The 18,583-nt window shown below is 42.3% G+C and overlaps 1 protein-coding gene across 1 annotated transcript in view; it reads right to left on the reverse strand.

Moving 5' to 3' along the window:
- Positions 1–2,439: 2,439 nt before the first annotated feature.
- TTC6 (tetratricopeptide repeat domain 6) overlaps positions 2,440–18,583 on the reverse strand; it is a gene marked incomplete at both ends in the record, with an annotated part of 60,211 nt that continues 44,067 nt past the window's right edge. Inside the window, 5 exons of the mRNA XM_083354622.1 lie at positions 2,440–2,576; positions 3,122–3,347; positions 8,856–9,026; positions 10,028–10,180; positions 17,184–17,394. Coding sequence (XP_083210748.1) covers positions 2,440–2,576; positions 3,122–3,347; positions 8,856–9,026; positions 10,028–10,180; positions 17,184–17,394 — 898 coding nt within the window. The remainder of the gene's footprint in view (positions 2,577–3,121; positions 3,348–8,855; positions 9,027–10,027; positions 10,181–17,183; positions 17,395–18,583) is intronic.

Here is an 18,583-nt window from a genome sequence, read left to right on the forward strand (position 1 = left end):
TGCAAACATTGCATACTATTTCAAAATCGATTGCTTGCTCATTTAATACATAAATAATTTAGTTGTTCAAGAGTCATGGCAGCACATTAATAACATTCAAGATATCATTAGATGCAAAGTTTTCTTAAGGCCTATGAAAATGCTCCATGATATCAACTGTAACTTCACAATAGATCATGAAGTATTAAAGCTCAATTTATTTCAATTGATCAAAATGAATAAAAACATGTAAGTTATTAGTTTAAATTATTTTAACCTACATTATCCACTGCAAAACAAAATACTGCAATTTTTTGCATGACAGATATATTTATAGTTTTATTCCACTTGCCAACCTAAACTATAAGGTTATTTTCTACTGGCTTAGTGAAATGCTTGTGTAAACCACAATAACATGTTTTATGGTTTCATATAATGTTGATTAACAATTTTGAAAACAAAACATGGCATAATAATAAAAAATAATAATAAAAAAAATAATAAAACATGGGGCACAGATAAACCCTGAAGTGGCCTCAACAGCTCTCAGAGAGTGCTAACGAGCAGATGACTGCAAAGAAATACAATGCTTCCATTCTCTCCCCACACCCTGTCAGAACCTATCCTTCCATTCCCCCACACACACATCATCCAGAAATGTTTTCTTCTTCCTCAAGGAAAAAATCAGTCCAGTAGCCTTCTGGGATGTCATAATATATATATAATGTTTCTATGTCCCCTTCACTGTAGAAAAGCTAATTTAGCTCACGTTAGAGCAATAACAACTAGAATGCCTAGAATCAGAATGTAAAAATGGGAGCTCTTCTGGTCCAACTCTCTGACTAGTGTACTACAGCATCACCAATAGATGACACCTGTCCTCTATTTAAACAACTCCAGTTACAGAAAGTCTGCTGCTTCCTGTGACAGTCTGTCTCATTCTGAACAGCTCTTGCCATTAGGAATATTATTCTGGTGGCCAATCAAAAGCTATTTCTCTGTAATTTAAATTCACTGGTTCTTGTTCTATCTTCTGGAACAATTCTGTTCTTCCTTCTACATGGCAACCCATCAGATACTTGAACACAACTATCACATCTCTAATTATATTCTCTCATTCTTTCTCATTTGTTTTTCCTTCTTATTCTTCTGCAGGTCCTTTCTAATTTGTAAATGTCCATCTTAAAATGTTGTATCCAGAACTGAATGTAATGTTTGATGTGCAGACTCACCAAGGCAATATAGCAGACATGTCAAACACAAGGCCCAGGGGGGCAGATCCGGCCCGCAAAGTGGTTTCATGCGGCCCATGAAGCCATCCTGGAAACAGTGAGGGAACGGCCCCCACTGCCTTGGCCCTGGCCCAGAGACCCTCCTTCTGCCAGAGACCCTCAGATCTGTCCCACTCCTGCCCAGGCCCCCATAGGCACCCTTGATGCGAACAATGTAGAGCTGGCCATGCCCATCCAGTAGGCCATATGCACTTTAGCCACACCCACACAGTAGGCCACACCCACCCAGGCCATACCCACCTGGCCCCCTGAGGGCAACCGCAATGCTGATGCGGCCCTCAATGAAATTGAGTTTGCACCCCTGCAATATAGAGAAGAATCACTACAATCCATTCTACAATTTGTAATAAACTTGGTTTTGGGGTCAAGAATTTCTTCTGCTGCCAAAATGTCTACATCAGTACTTTCTGCCAGAAGAGAACATTTTTCCTCATGTCTAAGGAGTTTTGTAGCAATTTCAGTAGATTCAGAACTTATTTTCAAATCTATCACAAGAAACAATAGATTCTTAAACACTGTGTGAGTATATCGATTAATGTCTATCCTCTCTCCTTCTAGGCTGAATTAATGTTCAAGATTTTGTGAGGAAAAGAAAGCCTTCAAATCTTCTGCAAGAAGGTGTGTTAACTAGATAGCTTGGTCAGGTTCAAAAAAGCCAGTTATTAAATTATTGTACACCTAACAGCTAAGCCCCAAATTCATGTTATTTTAAACTGTGCCTGGACAAGCTTATCTATTCAGACAGAATAAGGAAAAAACCCTGGAGGATGTCTGTGAAGGACTGGTCTTTGCAAGCATAGGAAAAGCTAAATACCTGACAGACCCATGAACCAGACTTTCCAGACATGCAGTTGGTCCAAGCAAAATGCAAACTGTGAATTTCTATTTTAGCTCTACAGTAACTGCATTGAGGATATTTGAATTTAAACATGGCTATCTGTAGAAAAACAGAATATAAGTATTAACATAATAAATAATAACATTACTTCATTCATTAACATTGTTTTGCTTTATTTAATGCTTCTTGTCAAGTTCTGCAATTAAATACTGAAATGTGTATATTTTAAAACTGTGATAAGCACAAAACACTAGTGCAAGCTATCTATACCAGCAGAAAATGTTGTCCAGTTTTTAATACTACTATAAATATTTGTTAGTGTTCATCTTTTCAATTGCTGTTGATTAGCTCTTGGATGCTGATGGCTTTCTTGTAATCAGCAATGGCTTCTTTAATTAATCCCATTTTGCCACGAATATCAGCTCTGAGTTTATACATCAAGGCATCATAAGGTTGAATTGAAAGTGCTGTAAAAGGTAACATTTTATTAGGTGATTTCTCAAGAAAATAATAATTACAAGCTAACATTTCTAGTCAAAATACTGCATGCATTTCATCTTTGAAATTCTTTAAAAGTTAATCGATTATATTTCTCTTTGGTTGACTCAATTCAGTGAGACATGAATTCCAATGACTAAAAGTCTAAGCAAGAGGCCTAGCATTAGCTCAAAAAAGTATGTTTGGATTTTGTAAATCTCTACGCATAGACAGTGAAAAGTGGTGGGGCAGGATAATAAATCATCCCTTGTGCTCTGATCTTTAAAGACCTGCACACTGCAATTTGTTGTAGGATGCAAGGATTTCCCATGCTGAACAGATGGCTAGTGCTAAAAGCTTGAGCAGCACTGATGATCTATTTGTCAAAATGATGAAGGAGACCCTCATATCAGCATAATTCACCCATCACTCCCACCAGCCCCAACAAGTGATTCATTATGTCAAACCATCTCATTCTGTAGTCTGGTACTACCCATTTTAAGTGATGAGTGTGTCAAGAATTTGTTATTAGTACCTTTTGAAATGTCTTCCTCAGCTTGCTCATATTGCTGTAACATGCTGTAGAGATTTGCCTTGTTAAAATATATTGCTGCAGACAAAGGAGACAAGGAAATTGCCTTCTCAAAATCTGTTTTTGCTTCTTCAAATTTTTTTAAGAGCGTATTTGTAATAGCTCGATTCAGGAAAGCAGATTCATTTTGGGGATCAAGTTCTATGGCCTTGTTATAATAGTCATTTGCCTATAAAATTAAATAAAATGTTTAATTATTATTGTTGATTTGTCAAAATAGTAATACCTTGGATAAAATATAAGTAGAATGCTATCATCTTAACTTGATCTTCAAGAGATCTCCTATACTAGTACTGCAAGCCAATATTGTTTTACTTTGCTGTTTTCCTCACCAATTATAACATTTGTTCACTCATTTCTTCTGGAGAATTCAGACTAATCATTGTTGCATCCCCATATTTTTGGTTTATGTTTTTAAATACATTAATCTCCACTACAATTGAACTGTAGATGCACAAAAAACTACATTGCTGTAAACAAACCATAGTATTATTATCTCATCTCAGCAAAAAAAAAATATTGGGCCTATAAACAGGAAAGGGCAATTTTTGTATAATGGAAGCTATCAATAAAGGATAATAGTTGTAACTTAGGGTTGAAAGAGGGGGTCCTCAGTGCTCTCTGAGCTTGGTTGTTTTCTTGCAGATGTTTCATTACCCAAAATAGGTATTATCTTCAGTGCTAGTAAGGAATGGAGTTTGCTCTCAATTTATATTTTAAAGGCTTGCATTGTCAGTGTTGATGAGAGAGGTCTTGGAGGTTCTTTGGTTGGACTATTTACTATTAACAGTAAACAGTTAGCAGGAATTGTTGGCAGTTCGATTAGGTTCAGGTTGACAACCTTGTTTTCTGTACTGACATGGACGGTTTTCATTATTTGAGACAGATGTTTCCAAGAATGATGTCAAGATTAAGGAAGGCATTTTTGTTGGTCCAAATATAAGAAACATCATCAAGGACAAGTGGTTTGAAGATCTGTTAGTGGAGTCAGAAAAAGTCATCTGGAAAGCATTCAAGGATATCATTGAGAATTTTCTTGGCAACTACAGAGCAACAAACTACATTCAGCTGATTGAGATGTCTTACATGTGTACTAACATTGTAATAATATAAGAATGGTCTATTTAATATTTCTGTAGTGAGAGGGAAAGTGAGAGAACTAGCCTGTTACCTATGAGTTGATTGTACCCAGATTACCTTATTGACTATTCTTTCTATATTGCTTCATTTGATAGTAATGCATACACTTTATTTGCTTAGACATTGATAGTTCAGTGCAACACCAATATAATACCAGTTTGGTTGCCATGCATTTTCTGCATTTTTGCAGAAAATGAATTTTCAGTGACATATTGCACTTCATGGTCTTCTATGATGTAAGAAATCTCAACCAGCTGAAATGTAGTTTGTTGCTCTGTAGTTGCCAGATGATTTTTTTTCTGACTCCACTAACAGATCTTCAAACCACTTGTCAATGCTGATGTTGTTTAACAATTTTAAAGATATCATTGCAAGATGTAAGCTATTACAAGTAAGGCTGCCTTTTGCTATTATTAACATTAAAAACTAAAGCAAACAAAACTAAAAGTGAAAAAATATTAGGCAAAGAGATGTTAATAATAGTGAAAATAGTTCAATAGTTCACCAGTCCCGTGGAGCCCCCAGACCTTAAGACATAACTGTCATTTTAGGCAAAATGTGAAGAAGGCGTTTTTTAAATTTATTCTACTTGACAAGAAACCACTTGTTTGAAACATGTGCAAAAATAAACTAGCATTCTCTTTACAACCCATTGTGCAAAAAAGACAGAACTGTCAAACCTTTTCAGGATTACCTATAATGACTCAGCTGCCAGAAATTAAATTCATTATTACCCTTCTGAGATTTCTGCAAATTATGCATTCAAAATGTCAACATCTTTGATAGTTTTTCTATATATGTGAAAAAATCTTGCTGCCTGTTATCTATATGCGGCACACTGTCAGTCCCTGGTGTGAGATAGTCAGATACATCTTAATTTCATCTGACTTCCCTTTTCTCTAAATGTAAAGTCAAGTTGCAAAAAGTAGGCTGTGAGTCACTTGCCACTTTACGATGAGTAAAAAACTAATACAAACAATTTATTGTACTGATATATTTTAAAGAGGCCAAAGGGCCTGGAGATAAAAAAAAAATCAAGTAACTTGGTTATACCATTTGGGGTGAGTTTGACCCTGTGTCTTTGGATGATGTGGACAGGATCGTGCATAGACTGAGCACTACAACTTGTTTACTGGACCCATGTCCGTCCTGGCTGGTTTCGGCCGCTGGGGAGGTGACAGGGGGCTGGCTCCAGGCAGTTGTCAATGCTTCATTGATGGAGGGTGTCTTCCCCTCCGCCTTAAAAGAGGCGGTGGTGAGGCCCCTTCTCAAGAAGCCTGCTCTGGACCCAGCCTCCTTGAATAACTATCGTCCTGTCTCCAACCTTCGCTTTGTAGCGAATGTTGTTGAGAGTGTTGTAGTGCGTCAGCTTCCGCAATTCCTGGATGAAGCGGACTATCTGGACCCATACCAGTCCAGTTTCAGACCCGGTTACAGCACGGAAACGGCATTGGTCGCACTGGTAGATGATCTCTGTCGGGCCCGGGACAGAGGTTGCTCCTCTGTCCTGGTCCTACTTGACCTCTCAGCAGCTTTTGATACCATCGACCATGGTATCCTGCTGCGACGGCTCGAGAGGTTGGGAGTGGGAGGCACTGTTTTACGGTGGTTCTCCTCCTACCTCTTGGGCCATTCGCAATTCGTAGTGGCAGGGGGGCAGAGATCTACCCCGAGGCCCCTTTCTTGTGGGGTACCCCAGGGGTCGGTTCTCTCCCCCTTCCTTTTTAACATCTATATGAAGTCGCTGGGTGAGATCATCTGTGGCTTTGGGGTGAGGTATCACCAATATGCCGATGATACCCAGTTGTTTATCTCCACCCCAAGCCAACCCAGTGATGCCCTTGACGTGATGTCCTGGTGCCTGGAGGCGGTGCGGGTCTGGATGGGAAGAAACAGGCTCAGGCTGAACCCCTCCAAGACCGAGTGGCTGTGGATACCGGCATCTCATATTGTCCAACATGTTCCATCTCTTTTGATGGGGGGGAGCTACTGCCCTCCTCAGAAAGGGCCCGCAACTTGGGTGTCCTCCTGGATTCACGGCTTAATTTGGAGGATCATCTAACTGCTGTGACCAGGGGGGCCTTTGCACAGGTTCGCCTGGTGTGCCAGTTGCGCCCCTTTTTGGACCGAGATGCCCTATGCACGGTCACCCATGCCCTTGTCACTTCTCGCCTGGATTACTGCAATGCTCTCTACATGGGGCTGCCCTTGAGGTGCACCCGGAGGCTTCAACTGGTGCAAAATGCGGCCGCACCAGTGCTTATGGGAGTATCTCAATACTCCCATGTTGCACCACTCCTGCGCGAGCTGCATTGGCTTCTGGTTGCCCTCCGGGTGTGATTCAAGGTGCTGGTAATGACCTTTAAAGCCCTACATGGCTTAGGCCCAGGGTACTTGCGAGACCACCTGCTGCCAATGTCAACCTCCCATTGCCCGGTTCGCTCCCACAGAGTCGGCCTCCTCAGGGTGCCGTCGGCCAGGCAATGCTGGCTGGTGACCCCCAGGGGGAGAGCCTTCTCTGTGGGTGCACTGACCCTCTGGAATGAACTGCCTCCGGAGCTGCGGACGGCCCCTGACCTTCGATCCTTCCGCCGCAACCTGAAGACATGGTTGTTCCAACAAGCGGGCCTGGACTGATCATGGTTTTTTAAATTTGGTTTTTATCGGCTTAAATTGTCCTTTATTTCTTTATTTATTGTTTAATTCTTTTTTAATCTTTGTATTCTATGTTTTTTAATTTTTTATTGTTGTGAGTCCTTGGGGAGAAGGACAGCATGTAAATTTAATAAATCATCATCATCATCATCATCATCATCATCATCATCATCATCATCATAACAATAACTTAGTTAAATTTCCTTAAATTACTTGGCCTAGGATTATATATTTTCAAGGAATTATTTTCATTTCATTTACTCATTGAAGTTTATTAATAACTAAGTTGACATTCAAGATTGTCAACTCAGATATTTAGCCTTGGTGGAGCAGTGGGCTAATGCCTCCTTAAGTAACACTGCCTGCAATTAGTGCAGGTTCGCGTCCCACCAGGCTCAAGGTTGACTCAGCCTTCCATCCTTCCGAGGTAGGTAAAATGAGGACCCAGATTGTTGGGGGCAATTAAGCTGACTTTGTAATAATGCCACTTGGTGGGTGTATGAAAGCCCTAATAAGCAGGCATATACACAGAATGAAGGCTACTGCTAAGCTTGTAAGCCGCCCTGAGTCTTCGGAGAAGGGCGGGATATAAATGGAATTTTAAAAAAAATTATGCAGTATATATTTGAAGTGCTACACTCAATTTTCCAGCAAATTTGGAAAACTCAACAGTGGCCACAGGATTGGAAAAGATCAGTTTACATTCTAATTCCAAAGAAAGGCAGTGCCAAAGAATGTTCAAACTATCGCACCATTGCACTCATTTCTCATGCTAGTAAAGTTATGCTTAAAATCCAATCCACTGATTGGTTCAAAATTGGGAAAGGAGTCCGGCAAGGCTGTATACTGTCGCCCTGCCTATTTAACTTATATGTAGAGCACATCATGAGAAAGGCAGGGCTAGATGAATCAAAAGTTGGAATTGCCGGAAGAAATATCAACAACCTAAGATGTGCAGATGATACCACTCTAATGGCAGAAAGTGAAGAAGAACTGAAGAACGTCTTGTTGCGGGTGAAGAAGGAGAGTGCAAAAGTTGGGTTGAAACTTAACATTAAGAAAACCAAGATCATGGCATCCGGCCCTCTCAATTTCTGGCAAATAGATGGGGAAGAAATGGAGGTAGTGACAGATTTTATTTTCCTGGGCTCCAAGATCACTGGACTGTAGCCAAGAAATTAAAAGACGCTTGCGCCTGGGGAGGAAAGCCATGACAAATCTAGACAGCACACTAAAAAGCAGACAGCACACTAAAAAGCAGAGACATCACCCTGTCAACAAAAGTGCGTATAGTCAAGGCTATGGTCTTCCCAGTTGCAATGTATGGCAGTGAAAGCTGGACCATAAAAAAGGCTCAGCGCCAAAGAATTGAGGCCTTTGAACTGTGGTGCTGGAGAAGACTCCTGCGAGTCCCTTGGACTGCAAGGCGATCAAACCGGTCAGTCCTAGAGGAGATCAACCCTGACTGCTCTTTAGAAGGCCAGATCCTGAAACTAAAACTCAAATACTTTGGCCACCTAATGAGAAGGAAGGACTCACTGGAGAAGAACCTAATGCTGGGAAAGATTGAGGGCAATAGAAGAACGGGACAACAGAGAATGAGGTGGCTGGATGGAGTCACTGAAGCAGTAGGCGTGAGTTTAAATGGACTCCAGAAGATGGTAGAGGACAGGAAGGCCTGGAGGAACGTTGTCCATAGGGTCGCGATGGGTCGGACACGACTTCGCAGCTAACAAAACAACATATATTTGAAATTTGTATTATTATTCACTTATATTTTATAAAGACAAAAATGAGCAATTGGTAGTTATAATTTTAAAAAAGCTTGCCCAAAGGAGATTAAAAAAACCCCCACTATGCCAGCACAGAACCAAATACAAACCTGTGAGAATTGCTTGTTTAAAAAGTAGACATTGGCTGCATTGAAATAGGCTAAAGCATAATTGGGGTCAATGGTGATAGCCTGCTGATAGTCACGCATAGCACAGTTTAAATATCCCATGAACTGATTAATCACACCTCGATTTGTAAGCAATTCTGCGTTAGTGATTATCTGAAATGCAGACAAATTAGATTTTAGATTAAAATTCATAAAAGATGTATAAGACGCAGTACATGTATAAAGTATATCTTAATCTGGTAGGTGGTTTTAAGCTATGGCCCAAAATACTTGAATCCCTCTTTCATAATGGGGTAACAGTGCATGAGAGAGATGTAAAACGTGTTCCAGTGGGTGCTACATCTTTAAAAAATAATTTAAAAGTTCCTAGCACTGGAAGCATATCTATCAAACTTTATTTGTTTATTTAATTTAGGTAACTGCCCATCTCATAAAATATGACTCTGGGCACATACAAATGTATTAACAATTTAAACCATAAAACACATAAACATAAATAAAAAAAAATATTTACAAAAACAAGAATGTGGGAGAACAACCATCATTTGATATCATACAGCCATCTTGTAGGCTTACCAGAGGAACCCCAAGGTTGATGAAAAAGCCAGGTTTAAAGGTGTCCCAGAAGGCTGGTTAGGATGAGGCACTTCACTCAGGCCAGAATTCCCCATGCTGACTGGGGAATACTGGAAATTGAAGTCCACACATCTTAAAGTTGCCAAATTTGAAAAACACAGCTCTAAAACAGCAAGGGATTGGGGACAGGAAGGAGCACCTATTCCCATTTCTCCCTTTTATTTATTTATTTATTTATTTATTTATTTATTTATTTATTTATTTATATTTATATACCGCCCTATTCCCTGAGGACTCAGGGCGGTTTACAGGGAATTAAAAATCCAAAATACAAAAATTAAGAACCAAATTAAAAAATATTAAATTGACCCTGTACTCAATTAAAAAGAACCCCAAATTAAAAATTTCTCCTCAGTCTGGGCCCGAGAGCTCGAAGAGCCAGGTCTTCAGGCCCCGGCTTGCATTTTCTGAGTACCTGAAAAGGCCTTGTGAGCGAGAATAACCCAAACTCCGAGGAAGGCATTAATTAAAAAGGGCAGAAAATCTTCAGTCTTGATCAGTTACAAACAACTATTTACCTTTAGTGCAGCATTTGTATCTTGAAAAGCAGCAAAAATGTCCCCCATCTGTAGACAGACTATAGCACGTCCATCATAAGCAATGTGACAGCTAGGATCACAATGAATGGCTGCTGAAAACTGAGTCCAGGCTTTCTGAAATTTTCCAAGAGCCTGAAGTAATTTAACAAAAAACATTAATAAATAAAGAAAATACAGAAGATTGAAGAGATTATTGGAATGTCCATAGAAAAGCTGAAAGTTATTACTGAAGGAAGATCAAAATAGCAAGTACAGTACTTGTTCCTTTAGTAACTAGCGCTCAGTGGTGCCTAAGAAATCATGAATAAGTTGGATATGTAATGGAATATATCATATCTTTAGAGATTTGATTAGGCTTGAGTAATAGAGTAATAGAGACCTGGCAGACTGAAGTAGGAAGGTTGTATGGGACTAGCTACTTCCCACTAGTAGAGCAGGCTGAGAGACTGAGAAGGAAATTGTGCAAATTTCAGTTCTGTGACTAGGAACAGCCTGAGGATTCTGTTAGGACTACCCATCTCACAACTTAATGGGATTTCTTACTCATCTGTTCAGACGTTTTTCAGAACTGATGTTGGAATTCCCCAGCCTCATATCCATTTGAGTGTTTTGTTTGGAATGGCTCAGGAACCATAGCAATCATGACAACAATGGTTTATCCAAACTAATCACAGTGTCAACATATGATACATGTTAAATCCTTCATGTCTCCCCATGACTATGGGCAGACCATCATGGTGTTAAGGCTGGATTACTAGCAACATCTAATTTTTATAAGGGTCGTGATCTGTCGGATAACCTGCCAAAAAGGCAATTGGATTTATTTGGATTCCAAATAAATTCCAAATGCCATTTGAAGGGTTTTGATCAGTCTGATCAGCAACTCTGTGGATGCTCTGATTAATAGCTGGAATAATGAACTTATAAGGGGAATTCATATCGTAATTCACAAATGTCCTCTCTGAACTGCCTCAAATGTGGTCCCTGATGTATTGATGAACTGTGGGACTTGAACCTGTAAAGCAGGTAGTTATAGAGCAGATGGAAGATTTAATTCAAACTCAGTAAAAAAAAGATATAAAGCCCACTTGATGGGTTAGGATTGATTGATTACTTGGTTATACGCTACTAAGTCATCTTTGATTCCTAGTGATCACATTTCTCCATGATGATCTATTCCTTTGTTGGGTTATACTATGAATATATATGCAGCAAAAAGTATTTTTTTAACATATATTGCTTTGCAGCTTGCTGAGTTTTTTCAGATGGGGGGGAGCTGACTGCACTGCTCCTATCATTCTGCTAGAGAACTTTGGGGAATTGTGCTGTTATAATTCAGATTTTGGGGAAATATTTTATTACATCTTTTTATAGGGATAAGCTACTTGGAATGGTAGGTTCCACTGCATGTCCTATTGATTTTTACCCAATTTGTTTATCGATTTTAGTTTATTACAGATAAAAGAGAATCTAAAGGAAGGCAAACAACCTTCTTGTTGAAAGGAGGCAATAAGAAATAACTCTTTTAAAAAAGCCTGAATTAGATCACTCAAAGAAGGGCAATATAGGCCAAATTAATCTTTCAAGGTTGGTTGAAGGGCTCAAAATGGTGTAAGCTCTCAGTTGTAGATAGTTCTCATGAAAGCAGATATTTTGGCCCATTTCAAACTGCTTAAAAGTAGACTATGAGTGATATTTCCTTTGCTGGTCTAATCGATGATTTTTAGAGACTTTCAGAAAGCATATAATCCTGTTAGTTGCTATTGACTTATTAATGGTTTTCAGTATCATCAATCATGATATGGATCATCTAGAATTGGGAATGGACAACACCTCTTTGCAATTATTCCATTCTATCGATAACCTAAATTCTGAATGATGTTGCTTGAAGACTGTTGCTCCTTGAAATAGGACTATTATATGGCATACCTCTATATTCCATTCTACTACTAATGTCAGGCGAAGACTTGGAACTGAGTACTATTAATATGCTGACGCCATCCAAATATTTCTTTGTAACACCTTCAGGTAATAATCTGGTTTCTTTCAATCTTAAATCAAAAAGCCAAAATATCAACTCAACTTCTTCCCTCTCCAGAGTTTGTAACAATTTCAGAATTGTTTGTAACAATTTCAGAAGCAATAGAAAACTAATTAAATCTGTAACGCTTTTTGAAATTCTGCAAAGTGCTTTTCAGTCACCTGTTTCAAGTCAGTGCACTAAAGTGGGTCTCCACTTTAATATGCAAATTGTCTTAATAGAGTTATTTCATCAAAGCTTTTTTTTAATGAAGCGTGCCCTTCAAAAATTTGCATTGCTTTATTTTGTATTAAGTGTAAAAGGATTTCTGCCTGCTTGGGCATCTTCATTAACAGAGCTTAATCCTTGTATTGTTAAGCTCTGTTGAGTCATAGCTGACTCCTGGTGACTCTTGGGATAAAAGGTCTCCAAGCTGTCCTGCCTTTTGCCATATTATGCAATTCTTGCAGGTGCCATATCTATGATTCCAGTACCCCATCTCGTCTGCTATCAGCCTGTTATCCTACTTTCATCTATCTGATTATTGCTTCCATCAGTCTTTCAGATGTATCCAAAGTATAGAAGAGTTTGCTTCATGATCTTTACTTCTAAAGAACATTTTAACTTTATTTCTTCTCTTACTGAATAGTTTATTTTCTTGGTTGTCCAAGGAATGTGATATACGGTAATCTTCTTCAACCCTATAGCTCAAAGAAGTCAATCTTCTTCTTTATTTCTTTGTGCAAAGTCCATTCTCACATCCTTATAACATAACAGAGAATATGCTGGGATGATCTTTCTATTTTATTTTTTTCTTACTTGAAACATCTGAATTTTCCATGAACTTGTCCAGACCTCTCAATGTGCCTTTTTGCCCTTTGTTAGTCTTCTCTAAATCACTTTTGCACACTTACCATTTTTATCGATTCTGGAGCCTAGAAAACTATAATTTTAACTGCTTTTGTCACCTTAGCTTAACACTCAGTATTGTATAAATATGATCTAATTGGACTACAGTGTGGTAAATACTACAGCAATTCAAACTGTTATGTAGAGAGAATCACAATAATGCACAATGTAATAACAATATAGCAAAATTATCTGAACGTGAAGGGAAACTATTGGTCTGTCAGTTAATATAAAGCCTGCAGTTACCCATCCTTGTTTTGTAATAATGTCCCACAGCTTTACAAAGTCTGCCTGCTTTTTCTTCCTCATTTGCTTTACCTAATCAGAAGAAATGTCTTTTGAAAGCCAGGGAAGAAACAAAGAGACTATATAGATCAGGCATGTCCAAAGTCCGGCCCGCGGGCCATTTGCGGCCCGCGGGGCGGTTTAATACGGCCCGCAACAGCCCTCCCTGCTGTATGTAAATGCGGCCCTCCCACGGCCCTCCCTTCTGATTGAGGGCCGCCCCTTCGGGAGCTGCTCCCGCCTCCCCCGCCAAGGGGCCACCCCAGGAAGCGCAGGCCGGCCCAGCTGCTGCCCCCACCCCGTCAGCCAGGCTCCGGGGCTCCACGCGGCTTCCTCCGCCTCCTCCTCCTCCTCCACCAGGCCTGCTCGGGGCCCGGGGCGGCTCCAGTGCGCAGGGGAAGCCCGCGGAGAGCGGATCGCGCCCTCATCCCGGCCGGAGCGCAGCGCAGAGGAGGAGCCGCTGGGCCGGGCATGCCCTGAGCGGCCGGGGGTCTCCGGTCGGGCCATGCGGCACTGTGGGCGAGGCGGGGGTGGCTGGCGGGGGTCTCGGCCTGCCCGCCCATCCCGCTGAGCACCTTCCCTGCACGCCACGTCTGCCCATGGCGGTGGCTCCGGCTCCGGCGGCGCTGGGGCTCCCGGGCGTGGGGGCTCCGGCGGTGCCGGGCTGGCTGCTCTGGTACCACAAGGACCTGAGCCGGGCGGCGGCCGAGGAGCTGCTGGTGTGGGCCGGGCGGGCTGGCAGCTTCCTGGTGCGCGACAGCGAGAGCGTGGCCGGCGCCTTCGCCCTCTGCATGCTGTGAGTCCGGGGACCCGCGGGCACCGCCTTGGGGACGGGCCGCGGAAGGGAGGGAGGGGAGGGGGCCAGGGCGCGCCTACAGAAGACTCCCCCCGAGGCTGGGCATTCCGTGGTGGCGGCCCCGGAGCCTGGAGCGGGGTCTGTCCAAGCCTCCGATTTCTTTCTTTCTTTTCTCTTTCTTTCTTTCTTTCTTTCTTTCTTTCTTTCTTTCTTTCTTTCTTTCTTTCTTTCTTTCTTTTCTTTCTCTCTCTCTCTCTCTCTCTCTCTTTTCTCTTTCTTCTTCCTCTCTCCTGCCTCCATTCTCTCTTCTTCCTTCCTTCCTTCCTTCTCTCTTTCTCCTTCCCTCCCTCCCCCCATTCGTCCTTTCTCCTCCCTGTCTCCTTCCCTCCCTTTCTCCCCCCCTCCCCCTCTCAGCCCTGCCTGGCGCTGGAGTCCCGGGGGTGACCTTCCGCCATGGAATCCGAGACGACTTTTTCAGCTGCAGAAATGTCAGCGGGCGACCCTCCGGCGGGGAGAGGTGACTCCCATCCCCCTTCTAGTGGCTTTCCCGACTCCGGCCGTGCCGATCTGCCGCTCCTCCGGTGGGTTGAAGGGCCGGCTGCATGGCCGAACCGCCGTGCTCCTTCCCCTCGCCCCGGGCTTGGCGCGGCGTCTGTGCCGGTGCAGCGAGGCTGACGGTGCGCGCCTGGCCTGGCTGAGCGCGTGGCGGTTCGGCCAGGCAGGAAAAGGTGCAGGAAGCGGCTGCCGCCTGGTAACAGCGCCCGGGCTCACAACGTGGAGGCAGCGAGCAAGCGCGCGCTGAGGGCGAGGCGGCCGCGGTCCAGTGAGAAGAGCGCCGAGGGAGTGGCCGGCCGGGCTGCGCTGCTGCCGAGCAAAGCTCGGCCGGGGCACCCACTCTGCTCTGCCTGGAGCCAGCTCAGAGACTCCGCCCGCCAGGCCCTTCTCCCGCTCAGCCAGGCCAAGTGCGCACCGTCAGCCTCGCTACACCGCCTCCACGTTGTGAGCACGGGCGCCGTTACCAGGCGGCGGTCGCTTCCCACACCTTTTCCTGCCTGGCCGAACCGCCGCGCTCCTCCCCCCCGCCCCAGGCTTGGCGCAGCGTCTGTGCCGGTGCAGCGAGGCTGACGGTGCGCGCCTGGCCTGGCTGAGCGCGTGGCGGTTCGGCCAGGCAGGAAAAGGTGCAGGAAGCGGCCGCCGCCTGGTAACGGCGCCCGGGCTCACAACGTGGAGGCGGCGAGCAAGCGCGCGCTGAGGGCGAGGCGGCCGCGGTCCAGTGAGAGAAGAGCGCCGAGGGAGTGGCCGGCCGGGCTGCGCTGCTGCCGAGCAAAGCTCGGCCGGGGCGCCCGCTCTGCTCTGCCTGGAGCCAGCTCAGAGACTCCGCCCGCCAGGCCCTTCTCCCGCTCAGCCAGGCCAAGTGCGCACCGTCAGCCTCGCTACACCGCCTCCACGTTGTGAGCCCGGGCACCGTTACCAGGCGGCGGTCGCTTCCCACACCTTTTCCTGCCTGGCCGAACCGCCACGCTCCTCCCCCCGCCGCGGGCTTGGCGCGGCGTCTGTGCCGGTGCAGCGAGGGCGCGCCTTCTTTGCCGCCGGAGCTGCCCCGGCTTCGAAGCCCTCTGGCTCCCCTGGGCGAAGGCGACATCCAGGGAAGGGCGGGTGTGTGTGTGTGTGTGTGTGTGTGTGTGTGTGTGTGTGCACGTGCGCTCATTCTGTGTTTCACAGCCATTTTATGGGCTGGGATGTGGGGAGCTGGACAGGGGTAGGTAGGGCCCTGGCCTAGCAGAATTTGTGAAGTGGTGGAAGTGTGTGAGCTGTTACCAGAGAGTCTGACCTTGTCAAAGTAAGTTTGACAAGGTCAGACTCTCTGGTAACAGCTCACACAGTAAGTTTTTTTTTTAATTTATTTAAAATACATTGTGAAAACTCAGCTGTCAGTTGATCTTATGTTATAAAATGAAAAGTATGCCATTCGCAATTAACTTGGCATAAAATAATTCATTTGCATTTAATTGTAATTGTTCAAAGAATGTTCGGAAAAATGTTCGGCCCTCCAGCATGTTCACTTCATCCAATCTGGCCCTCTTTGAAAAAAGTTTGGACACCCCTGATATAGATAGACCTCACTTAGTAATCACAGTTGGGACTAGCAACTCCATTCTAAGTGACATAGTCATTAAGTGAAACATCATGGGACTGCAATGAACTTACAACATCATTTTCCATATGGTTGTTAAGGGAGACATTATATGACCACAATCCTGAAATTTTAATGCCAGTTTCTCCATTGACTAAGCTTATCAGAAGTTAGCTGTGAACTGCACAAATAGCAATCACAAGACTGTGAGATTCTGTAACAATTGTAAATGCCCACTGGCTGCAAAGTGCCTGAATTCTTCAATCACATATTTTTGGGAATGTTGTGATGGTCATAAGTGTGAGAAAAAGTTATATGTAGTTACTTTTTCAGTGCCATAAAAACTTTGAACAGTCACTAAACAGGGCATTTTTAAGCAAGGTCTACCTGTATGTGGGAATTCTGTTTCCCCCCCACACACACACACACACATGCACACACACACCAATGCTGACAAGAGATCCCAACACTTCTTGTTTCTGAATGAATTTCACACGGAAATAATTCAACTTTACATTCACATCTGTTTCACACAGCGTAGAAAGAGATATAATGTGAGAAAGAAAGAAAGATAGATAGATAGATGATAGATAGATAGATAGATAGATAGATAGATAGATAGATAGATAGATAGATAGATATAGATATAGATATAGATATAGATATAGATATAGATAGATATAGATATATTTTCCTGTTTCCTAGGAATAATTTCTAGGGAAGACATTTTTTTCTAAAGTCAAAACTGTGTATATGTTCATATTTCCTTAAGACCAAAAACAAAAGCATTGACTAATAAAGAGATTATACAGCAGAAGGTATCACCCTACTCTCATTAATTAATAGAGATCTGAACTAAACCAAATAAAATAAAGTAACAAGCAGGGAAGTCTTCTAACAAAGTCTAAATTACTCCTTGTCAAACAGCAATTTTTAATTATGTTCTTTTTTCCAGAAAGACAGCATAAAGATACAATCACAAATATATTACCTGCAAACTGTATCCTAAGCAAAGTCTAGCCTTTATGCACACTGGATTGATATGCACTGCTGTCAGGAAATCCTTTAGGGCTTGTCTAGTGCCTTTACTATGGCCATATTCCAGGTATGCATTTCCTCGACCAATGTAGGCATCCAAAAAAAAGGGATTGAGTTTAAGAACTCTAGAAAATGATTCCACAGCTTCTTCGTATTTCTGAAGTCTGAAATCAATGGCCATTTAAACGTTAGTGTTTTAACAGTGATATTGAGGTTTTGTATATTGAGATGTGCGTATTTGAACAAGAAAACATGCAGGAGTGCAGAAAACCAAAGTCTAAATATAATTATAGCCACCTTCTCCCCCTATCCTTTGGTTTATTGATTATAATATCATCAAGCTCCTTTTTTTTAGCTCTCATTCAGTATTATTGTATTGGGCTGCATCAGAAGGAGATGAGATCAGTAGCAAACCTAATCCATAGCCTTCCTGAAAGAGGGCTTGTCTTACGTTAAACTGGAATGTAGCTTGCTTATTATTAGGAAATAACACTGGATTCACTGTTTATTTCCTAATAATAAACAAATAAACAAGCTGCATTTCAGTTTCTATTATAATTTATATTATAATGTAAAGATATAACTTCAAATTAATTCAGTCAATGAAATATTCAAATTAATTCAGTCAACGAAATATTCAAATTAATCCAGTCAATGAAATATTCAAATTAATTCAGTCAATGAAATATTACGGGTTTTGTTTCCCATATTATTGTTTCAAACCAGGCTGTTGTGCCTTTTTTTTTTTAGTTTTTACTCCTTTTTGGCTTTGTACACTCCCCAAAGTCCATTGGAATTGGGTGGCTATTACAAAAATGAATGAATGAATGAATGAATCTATGCAGGATGATATGATTTTACGTGCACTTCCTCATTCTATTATATTCTACATGTTCTCTGTAAATCAAACCTCCTCAACCTAGTGCTTTCCAGATGAACTTAAAAATCGTAACATGATTAAAACATAAACCAAGCAATTTTGGTAGCAAATGAAAATGTACTTTTGTTCTTGTTGTCACAGAAAGAAGATTCACAATAAATGAGATGGTGTTACCATTACCATGTTGTGAAAAATACAATAACGTAAGTATGTTGGGGGAAAAGTGCATTACTCAATTTCTCAAAATACTGTACAGTATTAAAAGACATATAAGAAACATGCTGATTTCCTACAGTACTACCCTTTATGGCAGGGGTGTCAAACTCGCAACATCACATGACGTGTTGTGACACATTGTGACTTTTTTCTATTGCCAGCAATGGGGTGGGCACAGTTTCGCCATGACGCATCCAGCCACGGGCCAGCAGTTTTACACCTCTGGTTTATGGGATACTGTTTCCAAATAGCCATTA

The sequence above is a fragment of the Vipera ursinii genome (assembly GCF_947247035.1).
Source record: "Vipera ursinii genome assembly, chromosome: 1".
Classification (NCBI taxonomy): domain Eukaryota; kingdom Metazoa; phylum Chordata; class Lepidosauria; order Squamata; family Viperidae; genus Vipera; species Vipera ursinii.